The 23,781-nt window shown below is 34.2% G+C and overlaps 3 protein-coding genes across 4 annotated transcripts; 1 reads left to right on the top strand and 2 right to left on the bottom strand.

Annotated features, from left to right (window-relative positions):
* Nucleotides 1–7,262: 7,262 nt before the first annotated feature.
* LOC111370978 (gibberellin 2-beta-dioxygenase 1-like) lies at nt 7,263–8,874 on the top strand. Its single transcript, XM_022992905.1, has 3 exons — nt 7,263–7,722; nt 7,811–8,162; nt 8,510–8,874. The coding sequence occupies exons 1-3, from the start codon at nt 7,271–7,273 to the stop codon at nt 8,756–8,758; spliced, it is 1,053 nt and encodes a 350-aa protein (XP_022848673.1). The 5' UTR covers nt 7,263–7,270; the 3' UTR covers nt 8,759–8,874.
* Nucleotides 8,875–11,584: 2,710 nt separating this feature from the next.
* LOC111370977 (interactor of constitutive active ROPs 1-like) lies at nt 11,585–14,600 on the bottom strand. 2 transcript variants are annotated; one of them, XM_022992903.1, is made up of 2 exons: nt 14,516–14,600; nt 11,585–12,993 (listed from the first exon to the last, which is right to left on the bottom strand). In XM_022992903.1, exon 2 carries the CDS (start codon nt 12,832–12,834, stop codon nt 12,349–12,351), a length of 486 nt encoding a protein of 161 aa, XP_022848671.1. In that variant the 5' UTR covers nt 12,835–12,993; nt 14,516–14,600; the 3' UTR covers nt 11,585–12,348. The 2 variants fall into 2 exon arrangements, with proteins under 2 accessions (XP_022848671.1, XP_022848672.1); XM_022992904.1 differs by lacking the exon at nt 14,516–14,600 and adding an exon at nt 13,078–13,228.
* On the bottom strand, nt 11,762–12,292 carry LOC111370234 (interactor of constitutive active ROPs 4-like). The gene has a single exon (XM_022991920.1). The coding sequence runs from the start codon at nt 12,290–12,292 to the stop codon at nt 11,762–11,764; it is 531 nt and encodes a 176-aa protein (XP_022847688.1).
* Nucleotides 14,601–23,781: the final 9,181 nt, after the last annotated feature.

The raw sequence follows: 23,781 nt of genomic DNA, 5'->3' as shown, positions 1-23,781 counted from the left end.
GTGAAATAACGGTCAAAAAATTGATTTTAATTGACTTTTAAACTGTACCAAAACGAACTCTATAATTAGATGCAGATTGAATATTTTTGAGGTAACTTTGTATAGTCAAGAAAAAGAAAGTACGTAGAGATATCTTTTCTCGCTCATATTCATAAGCATTAAGTCCTCGTTTGGCCCCATTAAATTTCATTTCATTTTTCTTTCTCATATTATCAATCGTACAATTTTTTATAAAATAATATTACACGAAAATCAAATACTTTTCTTTCTTTTTCAACCACTTATTTTTTTAAAAAAATACTATTCCTGCACCCATTTTCATTTCAAAAAATGGGACGAAAAGAGGGCTAAATAAGCTTCTTTGAATTTAGACTGTTCTCCCGTCACATGGCTATGAGAAAGTAGGCAAGTAGGCGTAAGATGTACTATTGGAGTATGGGTCCAAGCATAATTAGCCATAGATCTTGATCAAAATAACATTTATTAGTCTTGAAATCATACAGATTTAGTTACACCATTCAATAACTCAAAATATTAAATAAATTTAAAAATTTTATTTAATTATATTCGTATCTCCAACATTATCACCAATCTCAATATCAGTTAGAAAATTATTTACTCAATTTCTATATATAGCAAAGCATGAAGCATCCTTGTCATGAAGGACATATGTTTAATTCTTTGAATATGAAAAAGTGGTCTTTATATATGTGGACCAACATAAATAAAATCTTAAAGCTTTCTTCATCAACCACATTTTAGTACTATACAATTAACAGCTCAGCTGTCATATAAAAACATTTGACAGATCAACTTTCCCCCACATAGAATCAAAATTTTATGACAGTTTAAAGTCATTTCACCATTATAGACTAGTCCTAGGGACCTCGCAAATTATTCAGGAACCTTCTCTCATAGTACACTTAATAATTGATTCCTGATATATGGAATTGGACTCTTTGTGGATACTCGTATACAGGTAAACTCTTGTTCCCTGACCTGTTGGGACACATCCCGTAATTTACCTCCCTCACAATGCTTCAAGGACGGGACGGTGGAAGCTCTCAAGGGTGGGGTTCAACCTTTAATGATTGCTAGGGTATTATTTAATTAAATACCCTACAGTAGTTTTTTTTTTTTTTTTGGTCCAAAAGGACTTCATTAATTAATTAAACCAAACAAAGATTGAAATATTGGTATTGCATTTTATAATATGTCGGGTAGTACTATTAAATTTAAACCTCATGTTGGCATCAATGATATTTTGCTTCTCTTTGATGGGAAATTTCAAATTTAAGAATTGATTCCACAAATTGGTGAAAATTATTAGCAGAGATGACTGGCTAGCAACATTGAATTCATTGTGATCTAAAGATAATCGATTAAAAATAAAAAAATTTAAAAAAATAAAATTGATTCTTGGCTTCATAATAAGCAATTCAAAAGCTTTACTAATGGTAAAAATTATTATCTAAGAATTCAAAAGTTGTAGAATTCTAGATATTCTATATTTCGAGCTCTTAAAGGATTTACTTATTTCATTTCTTAAGCTTTTAAAGGGGTCTACATGTTTCATGTCTCCGGCTCTAAAGAAAACACAAAAATTTTGATGTGAATATAATTTCTGAAATATATTCACAGAGAAGGGGATATTGAAGAAAAATAAAGAACAAAATAATAGTCATACTTGCATAAAAAGAAGCATTGCCCATACTGTCGCAGAGAAGGGATGCTATTTTATCTCAAGGCAATTTGACAAGTAGTATTCGGTGCAAGCACCAAAGAAATCAATTATTGAAAATATCCATGATTTGGGACCAGGAGCAACTTAATTATCAATCATTTTTTTGGGGTCAACTTTCTTTTCAATTCAATTTTGTAATAAAATTAAATACTCTGATGTAATGAACCAGTAGAGAACTTAGAGAAATTATACATTTATTTATTTAAAATGTGACCTCACTTACTTTTCAAAATTGTATTTTATCTTATCCATGTACAACTTGCATAGATGATGGAGGCTGATTATGATCTTACGAGATCTTTCTATTCTAATAATTGTACTTCTGAATGTATTTCAGCGAGCCATTTCACATGTTAAAAGATTGCAATTTTTAAAAAGGTTGAACCCCAACCTTGAGGGTTCCCATCATTCCGTCCCTAAAGTTTTGTGAGGAAGGTAAATCGAGAAATGTGCCCCAACAAGTCAGGGAATAAGAGCTGTCTGTACACTGTACCTACAAGGAGTTCAATTGTATATTTTAGGAATCGAACCCCCACACTGCGACTGCCAGCAAGATCTGAGATAACCTCATTCCTATCTTTTACACCACTAGACTATGCCCAGAGAATAAATAAATGAGGACGTTGACAAAGGGAGGGGAGGCGAGGCCTCCAAAAGTTTTCTGAATTCTTTTTGGCATTTTTAAATATTTTTTATAACTTTAATGCTAAAAAATGCGTTATATTTATTTATTTAATAATACAAGCGAGACGAATCAAAGGTCTAAAAAATGGAAATAAAATCGAGTTATTAAATTCAATTTTAGCATTTATTTATTTATTTATTTATTTTTTACATTATTTTGAATTTTTTGTTTGGTAGTTTTTCAATTTAAAAGATACATTGTGAAGTTTACCACCAAAACTCTTGACAAGTGAAGAACATAACTTGAAAATAAAATGAAAATATGGTGTCAAAATAGAAATTAAATATGAACAAAATTAAAATTCTAGCATCCATCTTTGGTTTCTAATTTGAATTCACCATTTAACGGTTATTTAATTCAAAAGGTACACTAAAACTGAGATCTAGCTCAAGTTGTAATATTAAAGTCGCACAAGGTTCATGACCTAAGTTCGAGTCTCTTTAGAGGGAGTGGTAAAATCCTTTAATCCGAAAGGAGTGTTACAATTACCATGAAAAATTCGATATGGCAAAAAAATCTATCTCGACAAGTGAAAAATATAGCTAAAAAATAAGTTGAAAATTGATGACAATATATTAAGAATTAAAAGCTATGAAATAAGATAACTACGTCCATTTCAAACCACTATTTTTAATTTGTAGTTTTGAACTTATAACAAACCTCCTGATAAAAAATTCCTGACTTAGTCATTGAGTCACCACTATACTTTAGTATCTAAATGTCAATATATCGTATTGAGCCAACTCCTTCGAAAACTTGATTCTTATCTTTTTGTACAATATCGTTCGAATATAGCATGCCAAACACGAGTGAACCATGATAGGAAGTGATGGGGCTTGGCCAACCGTGACTGGTCCTTGAAATTCCTAATTATTTGGTGCAAATTGCCGACATGGTTTCATCGAGTGTCATCAAATGTCGACACGTCAACTTGAGTTGGAGGCCTGCCTTTTAACACGTATATTCAGCATTGACCAAGCCACCTTTCTTCCACGTTTAGTCATAATTCTAATCATTGTTACATTATTATCGACAATAAACGTGTTGGTTGGTGTTTAAATAATTTTATTATTCATATTTTTAAATTGTAATATTTCTTGGTAAAATACTAAAATTATTGATTACTATCAAAAACGGGGAAAAGGTCAGAGAAATAAAGGGACTTTTTAAATTAAGTAGGATAAATGTACATTATGTAAAATTATTAATGGTATAAAATTTATTTTAATGGCAATATATTTTTCCTTTAATTATCGTTAATTGGTTTTCTTAATTTTATGGTATTTTAGAGTCTTAACTTCTATGTACTATGAGGGTATGACAGATTTATATAAATGGATGAAATTTTGATAAGTATGTTCATTTCGAGGAGTTTACGTGCATGTTCGCACTGTAAATCAAATTGAACAAAGTAAAACCCAAAAATCCAAAATATTCGTATTCGTATTTTTTATAGATTTTATTTTGAACAAATATAATTTATTTAAAAATGAAAATGTCGAATACAATTTGATACCTTGATTGATTCTACTAGAATCTTAGGATCATAAGAGGAGAAAGAGACTATTAGGAGTTCAAAATATAGAACTTACCTTACCGAATACGGAAATATCCCCCAAGATATTGGAGGATTACTGACCTAACTACAAAAGCTATTAATCTTATATTGAAGGCTGGAGCCATCTGTCATTTATAGAACAATTGATATTAAGTAAATAGGGGCAAGTCATATCAATTCAACAATTAAATTATAATTGATGTAATTTAGCATTAATTATATATATGACATATCATTGTTGCTTAGCTTGCTTAATAGATCATTTTCCTATTTGTTGAAACTGCTACTTAAGTACTAAATTGTCTCATTTAATAGTTTACATTATTAAAGAGAAAAATATAATCATTTCCTTTAATTTGGTTTGCAATTTCTATCAAACACTTTTATAAATAGGTAGTGCAAGGCTTGAATTTAAGTAATTTATCACTTTTGTCATTTTTTATACGAATAATATTATTTATAGTTATTCATTATTTCAATCTCCATACGTAACATACATATAGCGATTATTGATTTAATATATAAGGCAAGAAAAAACTATCACATTAATGTATCAAATCACAAAATCGTCATGTAGGATGCTACGTAAGACGACTACTGCAGTGAACAACTATAAATAACATTATTCATTTTGATGCTATGTTCCTATTTGGCACAAATTAAAATCTAAATTTTGATCAATGTCAAAGTCAACAATTAATTTTAATCATATATTTTATGAGATCTACAATTTTTTAATCATATCTTATTAGCTTTTATTAAAAATCGCTAAAAATTAAATTTTAATCCCCTTAGGGGCTATATTGAACTATCTTACTTAAAAAATTTAAAACAATAAAGAGAAATATATTCATTTTTTTTTTAAATTTCATCTAGGGGTGTCAACGAGTCAAACCGAGTCGGCTTGGTTCAAGCTTTTTTAAGACAGCCTTTTTTTGGCCCGAACCGAGCCGAGCAAAAGCTTGGCCAAAAAATAAGGCTCGACTCGAGCTTTCGGTTCGAGCCGAGCCAAGCTTGATTTTGGAAATTTTTTCCCAAATAGGCAGCTAATCTGCTACCAATAGGTAGCATTATATGCTGCCATTTTTACTTCCCCTTTTTTTTACGAGGCGGGCTGGTTCGGCTCGAGCCGACTCCCCAATATGGTGCTTGGCCCAAGCCTTGGCTTTGTGCCTTCAAGCCTTGAGCGGGGCTGAGCCACGAGTGGTTCGAGCCGCTGAACTCAATTGCCATTCTTAATTATTTTCATCTCCAACCATACAAGAGTTCCTCAAAATGCTACTAAGCTTCTCACCAAGTTTTGGTTGATTTGAAGTCCATTTTAGAAGGCAACAACATTATTAAGTGGGTGTGTTTGTCGTGGGGGATTGGGCGCAATGTATTGATATTTTTCATAATTTAAGTAGTTTGCTAGTGACTTTGATTTTATTTTGATTTATGACGAGTACGTTTTCTGTATAAGCTACATTTAGTTAAGGTACAACACAATGAATACATTGCGAAAATTGAAGTATTGAATACCGGCAACATTCGATGGCACCAAGGAAAATGCCTATGTGAAATTGACACCATGGACACTAAATTAGTGAAACTCCATGCTAACGAGGACCAACAATGAGATAAAAGTTTTGTGTGAAGAATTATGCCAACGTGACCGATAATGAGATAATTGATAGTTGGTTAAACTTTTATGGATGATTTGGAATCTATTTGAGTGGTAATGATATTAGTTAGTTAAGACATGACGAAACCAGCATCTGACAAGCCATGATGTCCATACCATGCTAACTCTGTCAGAAATTTTTTTCCCATTCTATTGGGCAACCGCTCGAGCGGTTGTTGAGCATCCACCCTACCTCATATGAATTATTGGATAGTGACGACACCTACTCAAAATTTAAGATAGATTCATAAGAATCCAACCATCTTGAAGCCTCAAATGATCTTTTATGCAGAACTCGGATCATTGTCCTCCTATGTAAACCTTCCTCACTGTTGCAAGTACATGAAATTATAACCAGATATTGAAATTGAAATCCTAAAATATCTTGAAAGAATAATAATAATGAACTTCTTCACGCCAGTAGAATTGGTCACCCTTGTCATGTGTGGCCGAAGACATATGGAAGTTAGATGTGGTACGTGGCAAAGCTCAAACTACTGTTTCCAAAGATAATATAAAAGGAAAAAAAAAATATTTACTTAAAGCTCGTAAAGGTAGGTTTTATGAATGCGTCATATCCTGCAATAAAGTCCACTGCAGTTTTGGTATTGTTGGAGAAAGATATAACTTTCCAACAGACTCATTAATTGATTTCCAGTGTTTAATGCTTTGGTACTCAAATCTTGAGTCATACACAACAATTTTTCAGCTCACCAAAGGTGGTGGGTAAAAAACTTTTATTTTTATTATTTATTATTTTTTTAAAGGTGTACGCTTGTCAACCTTCATATGTCAACCCATTGGTTGGTGTCGGCTACCATCAAGCGAAAAGGCCAAAAAAGATATTTTTAGGGTTATAAATCAACAGAAACGATTCACGGAATATACCCAATTTATGTAAAATTGCTAACGTTTATAACTTGTCTATTAGAGTATGTTTCTAGAGATTTGGGAAGGTGGGTTGCATCTTCATGTGTAATTTAGTTTGAAAAAGAAAAATCTCCTTTTAATTACTTGACAATTTAAGGAGGTTTGTTGGTCCCAATGTAATGGAGTCCCCTCCTCTGATGCTTACTAGCTAAGAATGCTATGTAATTGATGATTTAGATCAATAGTCTTAAGCTAAACTAATTTGGTCAAATTGAGAAGAACAATTTGGCTCATCTAATCCATGTCTTCTAAACAATGTCATAATAGTGCATGAGTCAAATATATGTACGCACGAGTGCGTAAACAAAAAAGTACTAATGTGTATCTCGTATCATCATAGATGTGTAGTGAAGATACAAGCATGTCCATAACGTGCTCATTTACTTGCAAGTCGTTCAGCTTTTTTCAACACGTCACACGTTTGCAATTGAAAATACTTAAAATTATACACATTATTTTTTTGGATTAAGAAGAAAGGACTAATTGTCCTTGCGTTAATGCACTTTGTCTTTTAAGATTAAGATTTGCATCACAACCAAGTCAGCTTTGGACTTAATTTGCTTATTGACTGTAAATATTTTTAGTCAACCATGATTGTTAATCTTGTTCACACTCTTATCTCTCTAAAAGTCACACATATTCTCTCTCTAAGAATGCTATAAATATAGGCAACCAGTTTTTTGAAGCCAGATGTTAGTATATAAAAAAGGTCACACAAATCTAGCTCATTTCTATACTTCCTCTATAATGTTACCAATGGTGGTCTTATCTAAACCAGCAATGGAGCAACTCTCTGTAGCCACCACATTGTTCACTGAAGTCCCCTTAATCGATCTATCGAAACCCGACTCTAAAAATCTCATCGTTAAGGCCTGCGAAGAATTCGGATTCTTCAAACTAATCAATCACGGCATCCCAACCGAATTCATTGCCAAATTAGAGTCAGAAGCCATTAAGTTTTTCTCCCTGCCACTCTCTGAGAAAGAAAAGGCAGGCCCTCTTGACCCTTTTGGCTATGGAAACAAGAAAATTGGCCACAATGGCGATGTGGGTTGGGTCGAATACATACTATTAACTACGAGTAATGAAGCAAATTACCAGAAGTTTTCATCCATCTTTGGCGAAGCTGCAGAGAAATTCCGGTATGTTATAAAAAAGAGTCCAGCAAAAACTCGTTAAATACGCTCTTCATGTTCTTCACTTATTAGATTTTTGTTGTATTTATCACAGTTGCGCAGTGAACGATTATGTGTCAGCAGTCAAGAAAATAGCTTATGAGATTCTTGAAATGCTTGCTGATGGATTGAAGATTCAACCAAGGAATGTTTTCAGTAAACTTTTGATGGATGAAGAGAGTGACTCTGTTTTTAGGCTCAATCATTACCCTCCATGCCCAGAGCTTCATCAAGAAATGAATGACAGGAATTTGATTGGATTTGGAGAACACACCGATCCTCAAATCATTTCCGTTTTGAGATCAAACAACATATCTGGCCTTCAAATCTCGTTGAAAGATGGAAATTGGATATCCATTCCACCAGATCAAAGTTCGTTTTTCATTAATGTTGGTGACTCGTTACAGGTACAATGACCACCCTAAAGGGTAGTTTAGCCCCCACAATTAATACATTGATGTGCATATATCCGAAATGTGTCAGCATCTAATGAATATATTTTTTCCACGCAAATTTCACATTGATTGGTGTGTAATTTATTAGCTTTATAAATTATTTTGCGCGTTTCATTTTTGATGGACCCCTATTGGTCGAGAAATGATTAAATGAATCTCAATAGATTCCTTCAACACAAGGGTTTTCATTGTCCCTACACTCTATCACCTAATAAGTCACGTTGATATTCCTTTCTTTCCATGGTTTGCGATGGATATTATTTACACTAAGATCTCGTGTTTGTGTATGATTTTGACAGGTTATGACGAATGGGAGGTTTAAGAGCGTAAGGCACAGAGTCATGGCGAACGGCTCAAAATCGAGGCTTTCGATGATTTATTTTGGGGGACCGCCTTTGAGTGAAAAAATTGCTCCATTGCCTTCGTTGATGAAAGGAGAAGATAGTTTGTACAAGGAGTTTACATGGTACGAGTATAAAAAATCTGCGTACAAGTTGAGATTGGCCGATAATAGGTTGGGCCTATTCGAGAAAATTGCAGCCTCATAATAGTTTGATATAGACCTATCATGTTGAGAAAATGAGATATCAAAATACTCATTTATAGGTGTTTTTAATAGTTGATTGAGCTTTTCCAAAGATGGTAAAGTTTGCATTTTCTTTTACTTTCTTTGTCTTTCTTCCTCCTATTATAACACAAGTTTTACACCATTAATAGCCTATTGTTTGAAAATAAAAAAGAATTTTTACAACGATAAATATTATGAAAAAAAAATAAAAATTAAAAAAATTTGCTCATATGAGCCGATATTCATTACAAACTAATCTTAACTCTCAATTTGGTCTCAAAAGTCTCCAAACTCAAAAAAAGTATTCTCCCGGTAGAAAGAAGAGACTTCTAGAGAGTATAACCATCTCGTCACATTGTAACATACACATGAGTAATTCTTGACATATCGATAGTCGATACTACTTGTCACCTAATAATTAGCTTCATGTCCTCAAGTAATAATAAGTCCTCGGTTTGACGGGTCACCGGATTTTGGGCTGGGATGGAGCCACGGAGATATCCCTTGCTCTGGGTTGGGGACGAGGAATGAACAGGAAAACATATCCATGCGTAATTTGAAGTTATCACTTGAATTCTTAACGAAAAATTCCTTAAACGTCACGTGTTCACGATTTCATCAATGTTTTGTTAGGTAGTTAAGAGCGTTCGAGAAATATCATATATCACATTGTTTCACTTCCATGAGAGCTTCAAGATTTATGAATGTGAAACAGAAATAGTGAGTTTACTCTTGAAAATTACGGCTGTTTCTAAATCCTCGATGGTGCTTATAGCAAAGACGACCTCTTGGAATTACTTTTCCTACGACTCTTTATACATTTTTTAATTGAGCAAAATAGCTCATAAATGCATGAATAATACTATTTAGCTCCAATGGTGCTGTAGCGCTAGTCTGAATGGCTACAATTGATAGGTTTAATTAAATGAATCATTTAACTTTGCATTTAAATAAATCTATCATTTAATATCACCTAATTTTCATTTAGACTAGTGTTAAGTACCGGTGGGGATGAATAGCATTACTTTGTACGTATTTCACAGTTAAGAATAAATTCTTTTGTGAAAAGGACCCGAATCAACGATACACTCTCCTAGAAATGCTCGTTGTTTACATCCCAGTGTTCTTCCATTAATGGACTGATACCATGTAAATTCATTATGTAATTCACATTGTTATAGAACGGCATGCCTTTGAAAATTTCGTACATTGTGGGAAAACAGTATGGAAAATGATGCTTTGTGACATCTCCAAGTTGGTGTACAAATGAAATAAGCTATGCTACGAAAATGGCTAAGATTATCTATTCCATACCCGGAGACCAGACCATTAGCTGGTCGATGAGGGAATAACTTTTCGACCGATGCAATCCCTCATGAAAATTGTCTACTGTAGTACTTCATGTAGTAATAACATAAGCTATCCAATCAGTAGACAGGCTGGGGAGGAAAGGAACATCCAGTAGAAAGCTTTATCCTAGAATATATAATGAAGATCCCACGAAAGTACCAAAGAAATGACTAGCAAGCTTATGATTTTGATAATTCAGTTGAAAGGGTTTGGACTTTCTAATGTCAAATATCGGTTCATCTTATTTGGACATCGAATACAAAGGTTTGCATTTTGTCTTGACCTTCTCATTGCCTAGGTTGTAAAACATATCGAATATTTTTCTGCTGATAAGCCCGTAAGTTCGTCTAACTTGTTGATACAAGCAATAGCAAGTAGAAGAAATCCTTTTCGAACGTAAATAAATTCGTTGGTGGCACATGAAGATTGGCTCCATTGAAATGAGATTTGATGCTAGGAAAATTTTTTAAACCTTCAGGGAGTTTAAAGAAGATTACTAGGAAACTTTCTTCTCTCAGCTCTTTCTGTATTATTTATTTAAAAAAATACATTATAAATGAATCTAGTACTTGAGAATAGGCATTTTTATGTATGGAACTAAGGGAAGAACCTGAAACAATAAAGCAGCCTCCAAAAAATGTATCCTGTTTGAGGGCTGTCTGGTAGGGCTTCTGCTTTTGCTGCTGCTACTTGTCAAAAAGTTTTCTTAGTTATTTATTCTTCTAAAAGTTCTTCTAATTAGACAAAGCACTTCTAAAAAATTATTCATCTCATGTTCAAAAGCAACTTCTTAGCCTCATTAACAACTTTTGACTTTTAAGTTTCAATTTCTTGCCATTATTAATGCTGATATGAAGTAAATAAGTTTTTAGTCCAATTCTGGGCAACCTTCAAGAACGGTGTGCTTTCGTTCATTTTTCCCTCTTACAGTGGCTTGCTAGCCAAAGTTCAGATATGAATGCATGATACAAGAGCTACTCATGTTGGTAAACAATATTGTTGCATCATTCGACCTACAAGTTGGTACGAAAGAGCTTGCCACTTTGTTTCCCAAAGAACTTACTATGGGATGCACCACCAAGAGCGACTTGACTATTTGATCCACACCAAGAAACAAGACTCAATTTTTTAATCGGGGCCCCTTCTTGCTTCTCAATCAGTAGCATCAATAAAGTGCTTTCTTCTCGTTTGTGCTTCTCTTAAACCTCTTTCAGAGTCTGTTTTTAGCAGCAAATAGAAAGGTAGTGATTTTTTAAATATTAGATCGGAAGGTGAATTTGTAATTCATAACGCAATCACAACACAAAAATGTATAATGGAATGGGAGAGCACGATTAGGTTATCAATGTAATGGTTTAAAGTATTTAAACCTATTCCTATGGAAAGGGGGTAATGTTGTTCTGGATGGAGATAGTACGGTTCATCCTCGGCAAGAAGTATGAACGGTGCAGTAAAAGACTAAAAATTCGACATTTTACAAGTACATAAACTGAATGGCTTCGAGTCGTCAACATCAAAATACTAATGAAGCCGAGATACTGGAAGTATTACAACAATTACAAACAAAAACAAAATGGTAAGCAACCATTTTTTTACCTAGACAAAAAATCAAATAAAATCCTGTTTCAGATTTCTATTTATGGCCCTTCTTTTTCCAAAGGTCTCCAAACATTCTAATGCCAGAACCTTTCCTCTTACCGCTCCCAAAAACATCGTCAGGGTCATCCATTAGCCCTGGTGAACCCATAGAATCTGCATATCTGCCAACAGGTTCAAACGCATTGCCATAGTGTTTGTCCATTGATCCACACCTCTCAGATAGCCTTCTGCCATTCATTTCGACACCACTGGCTAGAACTGATGCTGCAGCATCAGCTGCTTTTCTCCATTGCTCGGTGTGCATATGAAGCTTCTTCATTTCAGCTTCTAATTCCTGCTTCACTCTTTCGGTAGCTTCTTGCTTCTCATTTAACCGGAGAACATTGCTTTTGCTCTTTACAAGCTCTTGTTCAGTTTGATTCAATCTGAAAGTCATTTCCTCTTCCTTGGATTGAACCGAGGAAAGTTCCAACAACTTCTCATTTATCTCAATTTTTAAACCTTCATTTTCAAGGCGAGAAACTTCTAGTTCTTTTTCCTTCTCCTCTAGTTTGGCCTTTAACATATTTATCTCATCGTTCTTCAGTGCCACTTCATCAAATGGCAGATTTTCTGGCTCTGTCATGGTTTTGATACGGTTGATAAGCTGACAGCTTTCAGTTTGAGTTCATCTAGATCAGCAGGTAGGCTCAGTTCAGACTTGGATTCAACAATTGCTTGCTTAACCAGAACTTCAAAGACATCAGTTTCCTGCTTGTTTTCCTCGGTCACTACAACAGCAACAGCACCGTGCCTTTTGTTTGATGCTATATTTTCAGTTGGCATGGAGGGTTTTTCTTGGATTTCAACTGGCTCGAGAACCATTTGCTGTTTCTTTGATTTCTTTTCGAGTTGTTCTTGAACCGGGGTGGAGGTTTTTTCTTGGATTTCCACTGGCTCAGTGACCATTTGCTGTTTCTTTGATTTATTCTCAAGTTTATCTTGAGCAGCTTTCTTTGCAGCCTCAGTTGAAGCTAATTGGTCTTTCTGGTTTTTAAGCTCGTCCTGTGCTTGGCCAAGCTGAAATTCAAAATCAGCAATGCGAGTTCCAAGTTTCTTTTGGTTCATCGGATCAGAATGAGCACCTCATGGGGATCGAACATCTAATAGTCTTGTGCTCCTATCAACTGAACGATGATGTGGTGGGTCAGAGTCAGAGCTAGATGTCCTCAGATTAAGTGTTGCTCGAGGAGATTGCCTTTGAGGCATTTCTGTTCGACTGTTCCTCTGTTCCAAGAAATATGAATTGATCAAAACAAATGAAATAACATGCGATAATGCACAAGAAAGCATTCCAGACTATAAGGCTACCTTGATCTTGGCATTTGATCGACTTATAGATAACCTACTTGATGTAAAAACTGACAAAGATTGAAGCTACTCAACCTTTAGCCCCTGTTTGTCATCCTCTAACAAATTAAATTATTTGCTACAATAATATTTTCCACCAATATTCACACAATAAAATATTCTACACACAAACCAATAAAATTTCTTTAAATATTAATAACACATTCTCCAAAAACTATATACTATTCAAAGCTCTTTAATTTCCCCCATAACTAAACAGGCTCTTAATCTGCAAAACATAAACACAAAGAAAACTCCTAGTGTAGGAAAACACAGAATAACAAATCAAGAACAGGCGTTTTCAAAGGGACAAATTCTTCTATAAATGTGTTATTTTTTACCTAAAATACAATATCATCAAGACAACTCTTGGTATCTTACATCAGTAATACAACATATCAGGGAGTAGAGCATGTATATAAGATATTTAACAGCAATAATGCATCAAAATTGGTAGTTACACGGCACATTTTGAAGTTACATTGATAATAGAGGCGCCATAAATTTCCAAAATATCTCAACAACATTCAAGCAAATATAAAGAGATGCTGCAACACAGTGTTGTGAAAATTCCTATGATACCCAGCCAGCACAAAAGCTGGTTCATTAATCATTAGCTAACATTCCTTCCGAATATCGACTCAATGCAACTCATATTCTGAAAATTGACTCAAATGTACTTCTAATGCTGCCAATTTAGGGTATTTTTTCAGTTTCACCAATCTCAGAAAACAAAATGAAGTGCAAATAGTCGTGCCAATTCCTAAGCCATATAATCTAGAGTGTTCCATCTTTTGCGAGAAAATAACAGTAAGAAAATGAAAAAACCATGTTTTCTTGAGAAAAAGTAAATTTCAGTTCACTTATTGCAGCACCAATCAATAATATTAAAAGGTGTGCATAGCTTGGGGGTAAATCTGCGGGATTTAAAAATTTACATATCTACTTTTCACTAACATTAACGTGCACTTTGTTCCACTAATCAAGAATTGAACAATTAATTAAGAAAGGGTCATTTACTTGAAAAGATGCAAAAAAATAATAAAAAATAGGTAAATACCAGAAAATGACACAGAATATGCATTGACATCCTTACAGAAACAGTGGATATAAGCATTAATCCAAGGCTTTGAACAAAGATGGAAAAGATTAAATAAATAAAATCATAATTAAAGACATCAAACTAATTTACAGGATACATATGAAAATCAAGAAATAGTAAGATTTGTTTTTTATGTTTCAAAAATTTTCCTTTTGCATCAGAAAAAAATAATAATAGTACAGTGATAATACACTTCTCCATGGAAAAAAGAAGAGAGAATTCTATAAGAAAAATCCATGAAGGGAAAAATGGGAAAAAATAAAAATGCCATACACCAACAGTAAGAACATATTTTACCCTGAATGTCCTCTCCTCCGTCAAGTTCTTCTGCAAGATTTGAATAGAGAACATTCATATAAGTTGCATAAAATGAAAGCCTTGTTTGTGACTCATTATTTGGAAAATTAAGCGTGTTTGGCCTCCACTAATTTCAATTTCATTTCTCTCTTTTATTTTCAATTACATAATCTCCTATCAAATAACATTACACATAAATCGAAAATTTCTCACTATTTTTCAATAAAAACTATTCCACCAATTTTCATTTCAAAAAATGGATGACGAATGGGGGCTAAAGAATTTTGAATAGTATTTTTTGGAGAATATATAATTAAAAAATAAAAAAACTTTATAATTTTATATGGAGAATATTTTATTATATAAATATGTGATAAAAAATGATACTCTAACAAATAATTTAACATTTTAAAAAGGCCAAACAAGCACGAAATAAAAAGGCTTTATCCTTAGCTTTAAGCCACTGACAGGTCTTCTTGGTACACGAGAGGCAGTAAAAGGGAATTTGAATTGAATGTAACTTCAGTGGGAAATGAGTCAATGACTGTTGGATTTGGAAGAAAAAAGAGGAAAAGTTTTTGCAAATGGACAAGTGAATATATGTATAAATTAATGAGAATCTTGGAAAGACGACTTGGACGACAGTATCTTTCTCTTGTTTACTCGTCTTTTCTTTTTATTTTTTTCTTCTTATTTTTCAACTCTCTCTCTCTCTCTCTCTCTCTCTCTCTACTTCACCTTTCAATTAACTTTAGAGTCTGATTGAGAGTGATTTTGAAAATTAATTTTTTGATCGTTAGAAGAAAAATGAGGTCCACCTGTGAAAGGAAAAGTCAAATAGAACGACTGAAATAGTGAAATAACGATCAAAAAATTAATTTTTTGGGAGAGAAAATCACTCCCAAACAGGCTCTTAAACTTCTCTATCAGTAGATGAAGGAAGAAAGTGATTCTTTTGGAGCACATCCCGCGATTTATCTCCCTCACAAAGCTCTAGGAACGAGACGATGGGGGCTCTCAAGGTTGGGGTTCAACTTTTAAGAAAGTGATTCTTTTGTGCTTGAGGATCCTTGTATGTTTTTTGAAGGAAAGATCTTTGTAAAATTATTTGAACTTTATGGAACAAAATGGAGTATTCATGTTGTCCTCTTTTTGCTTATTACTTTTTTTTATATGAAGTTGTTATCAGGCATTAGAAAGTGTATCGGGACGTTTCAACAATATTATCACACCCTCATCATCTACTTGTAGTGAGGCTTGACACACACATCTTCAAAAATAAAAGCAAAGCAAAATGGAAGAGAAATCCACCACCATGTTAAGGCAAAAATATTCGGAACTCTAGACATTACTCACTTACCCTCTCCACGGATTAGAATGACAAAGAGATCCATTGGTAAGTAACAAAAAGAAGAGAGAAGGATTGGTGGCCACGACAATGAACCAGTAAAGATTGAATGTTATTTCCTTCTGTTCTCCACTTTAAATATACAAGGTAAGAGCTCTACATATCTATAAAAATCTGATTCAAAAAATTAGAGATGAATACAGACTAAACATAACAGCTATAGGACAAATAACACAGCTACTTTCTTTCATTCCAATGCATTCCCTTTTTGGCAAAACAGTCACTCTATTTCTTCACTTGTAGAGCTGCTTCTTGCTTTGTAAAAAAAAGTCAACAAATAATTACAAAACTTGTAGGCAATTTTTCTTGTTCCAGTGATCTGTGTTTTCTGCCATATTTAATTCAAATATCTATCTCATTACTCCCCCTCAAGATGGAGATGCAATTGAATAAATCCCCATCTTGCCTAAGAGATATTGGAATTTCTTTGAACCAATTGCCTTCGTCATTACATCTACAACTTGTAAGTTTGTTGATATGTGAAACGTCTTTATCAAACCGACCTGTATTTTCTCCCTCACAATGTGACAATCGATTTCTATGTGTTTTGTTCTCTCATGGTAAATTGGATTTGAAGCAATATGAACAGCTGCTTGATTATCACAGAATAATTGTATCGATTTTTCAACAGATATGCCAAAATCATTTAACAAACTTTTAAACCACACCAACTCGCAAGTTGTTGCAGCCATTGATCGATATTTTGCCTCAGCAGAGGACCTAGACACAGTCCTTTGTTTCTTCGACCTCCACGATATTAAACCATCTCCAAAGAAAATGCAAAACCCGGTAATGGACCTTCTAGTTTCCGGACAAGTGCCCCAATCTGCATCACAAAAGGCAGTCAGCTGCAGCTTACTTTTTGCTGGATAAATCAACCCTTGTGATGGGGATGTCTTCAAATATCTTACTTCCCTTAATGCTGCCTTCCAATGCACATCTTTCGGCTAACTAAGATATTGACTTAGGGCCTGTACCAAGTATGATATATCAGGCCTAGTTATTGTTAGATAGAGTAGCCTTCCTATTAGTTTTCCATACTGTTTAGGATCAGCCAAGGCTTGTTCTTCTTCACTAATCAGTTTCAAATTTTGCTCCATGGGAAATTGGACAGATTTAGCACCAAGAAGTCCACCGTCTTGTAGAATTTCCAGCGCATATTTCCTTTGGCAAATGAAAATCCCTTTCTTGGATCGGGCAACTTCTATGCCTAGGAAATATTTCAACTTTCCAAGGTCCTTTAGCTTAAAATGGTTTGCCAAATATTGCTTTAGTTTCTGTATTTCTACTTCATTGTCTCCTGCAATCACCATATCATCAACGTATACAAGCATTACGATAAAAGAGGAATCAGTTTTCTTGGTAAAGAGTGAATAATCTGCTTTAGATTGGATAAAACCAATCTTGGTGATAACAGATGTGAATTTTTGATTCCATTGACGAGAGGCTTGCTTTAAGCCATAAAGAGACCTCTTAAGCCTACATCTTCGTTGCTCCCCCTCTCTTCCATATCCCGGGGCACACTCATATATACTTCATCATCCAAATCTCCATAAAGGAAAGCATTATTAACATCAAGATGATGGAGCGACCAGTTTTTACATGCAGCAATGGACAGAAGGCATCCCACTGTTGGCATCTTGGCAACAGAGGAGAATGTTTCAAAATAATCTTCTCCTTCTCGTTGAGTGTAGCCCTTCGCCACCAATCTAGCCTTGTGTCGTTCAATACTACCATCTGCCTTATATTTGGTCTTATAGACCCATTTGCAACCGATTGGTTTCTTCCCTGGAGGCAAGTTGGTTAGTTCCCTTGTTTCATTTGCTCTGATACCATAATGAGATAGATATTTGAATTAAATATGGCAGAAAACATAGATCACTGGAACAAGAAAAATCGCCTGCAAATTTTTGTAATTATTTGTTGACCTTTTTTACAAAGCAAGAAGCAGCTCTACAAGTGAAAAAATAGAGTGGCTGTTTTGCTAAAAAGGGAATGCATTGGAATGAAAGAAAGTAGCTGTGTTATTAGTCATATAGCTGTTATGTTTAGTCTGTATTCATCTCTGATTTTCTGAATCAGATTTTTATAGATATGTAGAGCTCTTACCTTATATATTTAAAGTGGAGAACAGAAGGAAATAACATTCAATCTTTACTGGTTCATTGTCTTGGCCACCAGTCCTTCTCTTTTCTTTTTGTTATGGTATCAGAGAAGGAGTCTTAAATCTCTACTGATCCTGATTTTCCACCCACTCAACCAACACACATTAACTCCCATCATGACTAATTCAGGTGATGAAACTATAAATCCAACCAACCCACTTTTACTCCAAGGAAGATCCAGCTTCCAACCCACTATTTCTTCACCATGGAGAGAGTCTTGGACTGATATTGGTCTCTCAACCTCTTACCCCTCAGAACTATCATGCTTGGAGCAGAGCCATGTATGTGGCTTTGTCAGCCAAAAACAAACTTGGTTTTGTGGATGGCACGGTTAAGCAGCCAGCTGAAACAAGCTCTGAATACTCCCAATGGCAAAGATGCAATCACATGATTTTATCATGGATCACAAACAGCCTATCACCTGAAATAGCTGGATATGTGATGTACTCAGATTCTGTAGCAGAAGTATGGGTAGAACTGAAGAAACGATTCGCCAAGTCAAGCAACAATCGTATCTTCTTGCTGGAGCAACAACTGACAGCCACAAAACAAGAAAACAAACCAGTAAGTGTTTATTTCTCTAAAATGAAACTGATATGGGAAGAGATCTCTAGGTATGAAGACCCTTTTACTTGCTCTGCAACTGATTGTGGTGCCATCAGCATCATCAACAAAAGACAGGAGAAAAGACAGCTAATGCAATTCTTAATGGGCCTAGATGAGATGTATACCGGATTAAGGAATCAAATACTCCTTAAGGATCCACTACCATCACTTGACAGCATCTTCAACTTGGTGTTGCAAGAGGAATCCAACCATGAGCTAACCGAAAACACTCAAAAGGTGCCTGAGGCCTCGGCCATGCTTGCTTATGGAGGAAAATCTTATGGGCCAAGGAGAACAGTCAGACAAAACCAGAAGGGAAGGACTAGATCGCCTCCATCAAAGAATAAAGCACCATGTAGCAAGTGTGGGAGGACTAACCATACCGTGGACACATGCTGGGAAATCCATGGATATCCTCCCAACTACAAGCTCCACAAACCACCATCTGGTTCTAAGGATTATAGGGCCATAAATTTGATGGAGACTGAAAATGACTCAAGGAGTCATTCAACTCTTAGTGTTTCTCAGGAGCAGATACAACAACTCATTGCACTTCTTCAAAGTCAGAAATCCAGCACCACAAATTCAAACACAGAACTCTTAGGTAACCATCTTTCTAACACCCTAGGTAATCTCAAAAGAACTTTATCAGTTGTCTTTAAACATTGTTTGAGCTGCACAAATATCTCCAATAAGTTAAATACCTAGATCTTAGATTCAGGAGCCACAGACCATATAGTTGGTTCTCTGAATTTATTAACACATAAAAGAGCCATAAAAAAAACACTTCAGTAAGACTGCCAAATGGGACATCCACACCTGTCACTCACATAGGAACAGTAATCATCTCACCTACTCTCACTCTCACGAATGTTCTTTATGTTCCACTCTTCGACTTTAATCTTATTTCCACAAGTAAACTGACCAAAGACTTGAACTGTCATTGTGTTTTCCTTGCTGGTTATTGTTACATACAGGAGCTTGTAACCAAGGAGATGATTGGAGTTGCTAAGGAAGTCCAAGGTCTCTACCATTTGCAACTGGACCAGCCCCGAACAAATCATTTTGCTGCCCTATCGAACTCTATTTTGACGACTAAAATTTGGCATCTTAGAATGGGACATCCCTCTGATCAAAGAATGAATTTACTGCATAGCATAGACCCCAATATTCCTAGTTTTGACGCAAAAGTTTTTTGTGATGATTGCCATAAGGGAAAACAGACCAGATTACCGTTTTCCTCTAGGCACCATTTTGTGGAAGCTATTTTTGTTTAATACACCTTGATATTTGGGGCCCTTTTTTCTGTTGCATCATTGAATGGAGCACACTACTTTCTCACAATAGTTGATGATCACAGCCGAACAACATGGGTTTATCTCATGACAAACAAAAGTCAAACTAGAAACATCATCGAAAGTTTCTTTAACCTCATTGAAAATCAATTCAAATATCTATCTCATTAGCAAGATCAAATTCAATCTCCCGTTTGAAATTGGAAGAAAAATCCAATAGATCCTTCCAGGATCAGGAATGCAGAATGACTACCAAATATTATATATTATTCATTTCATAATGAGAATGTTTGATTATGTTTAAAAGTAGTTTCTTCAACTATTTCCTTTAGTAATACATAATATCAACCGAATCAATTTAAAACGAAATTTAAAGCAAATTCAAGAACAGCCTAAAAATTAGTGTCTCTTTGATTTGATTAAATAACTTTATTCAACTCATATATTCTGTACTTTTTGATTGGAGAATGTATTTATCATGTCAAAAGTATTGCAACTATTTTTACAAATTATTCAGGCTTTGATATAACTATTATAAGTTGGAGAGGCCAACCCCTATTATATTATTGACCTCCATAACATGATAGTTTCTTGTTGTCTTATGGTAGGTAAAGGTCCAAAAACACGTCGAAGGTTGTAAAATGATCATTTTGCAAGTGACGTCGATTTTAATTAAATAAATCAAGCTTAGACTCTCTGAATAAATATTATTCGGTTAGCAACTGCAATATGAATATAGAGCATGGTTTGGAATTGCAAAATATAAATTGATGAAGTATTTTAAATCAATAATTATTATTTATAAACTCAAACACATTGACAGTAAATACTCTTTATTTGTTATGAAAATGTTACTCAAGGTGTTGTATTCACAATCGATTATGATTTTTGGACCCATTAGGGGGGATTTAACATGTTATTTATCAAATAATAATTGTATTATTTTAAGTTAACGTAATAATCAATGGTCTACTCATTTAACGAGCAAACAACTAGGCCTCTAAATTATTTGATTGTCCATATAATTATGATAAGATTAAGCAAAAGGGATTTAAGAAATGAATAATTTTACCTTAATTATCATTAAATTACAAGTGTATAGACTAAGTGAGGTGATTGGGAAGAAGTTATTTCATGAAATACAAATCTATCCAAAAAAGTGGAGACATTACATGTGAAGCTTAAATGTAAATCAAACTACTCCAATGGACTATCTTATTATTTCCTTGCCCTACCTCTACCTTTTGTCACTTGTTCCTTTCACATTAATGGACTCGAATATTGGTCTTCCATTTATTACTGATATTTATTTTAAAAAATAAAGTAGTGGTCACTTGTTCCTAACGCCTTCAGCGACCAACTTATGGTCACTACACACTTTGCCGGGGCATACCCACATTAATTTTTACAGCTGTTTTAGCGATCAAGTAGTGGTCGCTGAACATTTAACTCCTTCAGCGACCAATGTATGGTCGCTGGAAATCTAACACCTTCATGTGTCAATCTAACAACCAACTTTGGCTTGGATGCCAAGTTATCCTGCGTATTTTTTCTAGCTGTGTAACCAACCAACCTTCAAATACACTTGACAATGTTTATAATTATTTCTTGTACACTTTTTAACCGATTATAACTAGCAACCACGAATTGGTTTGTGGTTCTGTAAGTCCCACGAAATATTTGTAAATAATAGTTGTTTGATCGATTATAAATAATAGCCATATAAGGATGGATTGTTTTGAAAGCTCATACGAAAAATTAATGCTTTATGTTAATGAGACAAATAAGTTAATCGATTTGGGCTTGTTACAATGACAGATGGACCACGAAATTTTGAAACTAAACTAATCTATTCGAAGTTTCGTTGATGGATTTTTTGATTTCAATTACCAATTTTGACTTTGCCCAAATCAATCAACAATAAAAAATTTATAGGATAAATCCACGACCATCCTAGAAGTGATAAATCCCATCTCGATCAATTTTAATATGATACTTGTCATGCTTAATTAGTATTATATAAGCAATGTCAATATTTACTGCCAACACGTTCAAAGTATGATGACCCACACATGAGTATTTCATGATCCACACAATTACCATTAAGAGTCATGGCCAATACTCACTCAAAACTAGCCCAGTCGATTTGGGTTAATTGTATTCCGAACTAAACCACAAAGATTTGAAAACAATTTGATCAAGACCATATTTTGTCATTGGTTCTTTCGGTGATTTCAATTAGGACTTTGGCCCAAATCAATTAATGATCAAACAATTCCAAGGTAAATTTCATTTTGAACATCAATGCAATATCTTGGTTAAAATAAAAAAAGAAAAGATGTATTACAATCGTCTTTCGAACGATGCCTAAACCTCCTTAAGCCATGCCCTTATCACCAACAACAATTATATCAATAATGCTAAGAGCTTAAGGAAGCAAGTCAACTCCAAAAGGTAGTTGGTTACAAGGAAAAGAATGTATGATTTCTTCTCGAGAAGCACCCCCTACTCTCTTAGGTGATCTTGTAAGATATTTTTGAAATATTCGGGAGAGGAAGAATGAAAATAGTTTCTCAGAGTTAGACCAGACCTTATGATGAATGGGCAAGAAAGGATAGATTACCTATTAAAATGTGATCAAAGAAAACTATACCTGAAGAACGGGATGCAGATTGACAAGCTACATCTCCTCTCGTTATATCGAAGAAAATTAATACTGTCTTTTCTTTTGAGATCAAATCAAGCCCTTGTATCCTCCAAATGAATCCCCATTGCTTCTCTGATTTCTCCTATTTATGGCTCGATGTTATAGAAGTTTAAAAATCAAATGGTAAATAAAAATTGTACCAAATTAATTCGAGACGAGTCTTTTAGAGTTAGTTACATAGGCCACAATCCAACTCAAATTTAATTAACTCAATAAACAAAGGGAAAAATTCATAACCAAGATGTTAAGTATCACCTATTTCAAAATTAAGAACAAATGTTTCAAATTTCAAAAATTAGATATCTATTTATGATTTAATTAATTAATTATATATTTAACTAATTAAATATATTATGATCACAAATCTATATAATTTGGTCACAAATTAATGATTTAATTAGTCATATATTATTTTTTGGTCAGAAATCAAAATTTTTACGTGGCAAATTATTTTGCGTTCACAATTCAAAAATTTTATAGGGTACAATTGTTCATCACAAACCCATCCCGACCCGGCTAGCCTAAGAAGCTAAATAAACTCATTGAGAGTAGAGTCAGAACTTCTGATGGTTCTCACCGCTTCGCCTCTTCATCTGAAACTGACCAGAACTTAGGTTGATGCAGTGTTTGACGCCCACAGTTGACAAATCTCGACCATGCCCCCAAAGCAACAATTTCTCTAAAATCTAGCGCTACCAGAATATTCTTCACAAATCGATCGATTTTGCTGAACTCAGTTTAGTCTTCAAGGTAAGGATTTGAGTTGTGGTTCATGTGTTTATTTATAAGTTATGCCTATTATTATCACTTCTAATGATTGCTGCTCCACATTTTTGTTTTTTTGTCTTCTCATTGTTGTTTTGTTAATGTTTGATTTATAGGTCAATGGGCCACATTAAAAGGGAAATGTTTGGGTTGTGTACATTGACTTTTTGGTTTTGATTTCAGCCCCTCTAACATATGGGTCTTAGTTTGCCCCTAATTTTACATGTAGTTTATTATTCATTTTCTGATAATTTTATCTAGTCGATTTAATATTTTATAGATGTAATAGGATTATGTGTATCTGAGGTACAATTAACATA

The sequence above is a fragment of the Olea europaea genome, chromosome 21 (genome assembly GCF_002742605.1).
Source record: "Olea europaea var. sylvestris chromosome 21, O_europaea_v1, whole genome shotgun sequence".
NCBI classification, from domain to species: Eukaryota; Viridiplantae; Streptophyta; class Magnoliopsida; order Lamiales; family Oleaceae; genus Olea; species Olea europaea.
The sequence above is the reverse complement of the archived record's forward strand: the minus strand, read 5'-3'. Positions and strand labels throughout refer to the sequence as shown.

What these genes read in the sequence shown, in the direction of transcription:
- LOC111370978 (XM_022992905.1), top strand. Translation starts at nt 7,271, where the DNA reads ATGTTAGTATATAAAAAAGGTCACACAAATCTAGCTCATTTCTATACT. An exon ending in GAAGCTGCAGAGAAATTCCG is followed by an intron (nt 7,723 to 7,810) that starts GTATGTTATAAA and finishes TATTTATCACAG; the next exon opens with TTGCGCAGTGAACGATTATG. An exon ending in ATGTTGGTGACTCGTTACAG is followed by an intron (nt 8,163 to 8,509) that starts GTACAATGACCA and finishes TGATTTTGACAG; the next exon opens with GTTATGACGAATGGGAGGTT.
- LOC111370234 (XM_022991920.1), bottom strand. Translation starts at nt 12,292, where the DNA reads ATGTTAAAGGCCAAACTAGAGGAGAAGGAAAAAGAACTAGAAGTTTCT.
- LOC111370977 (XM_022992903.1), bottom strand. Translation starts at nt 12,834, where the DNA reads ATGAACCAAAAGAAACTTGGAACTCGCATTGCTGATTTTGAATTTCAG.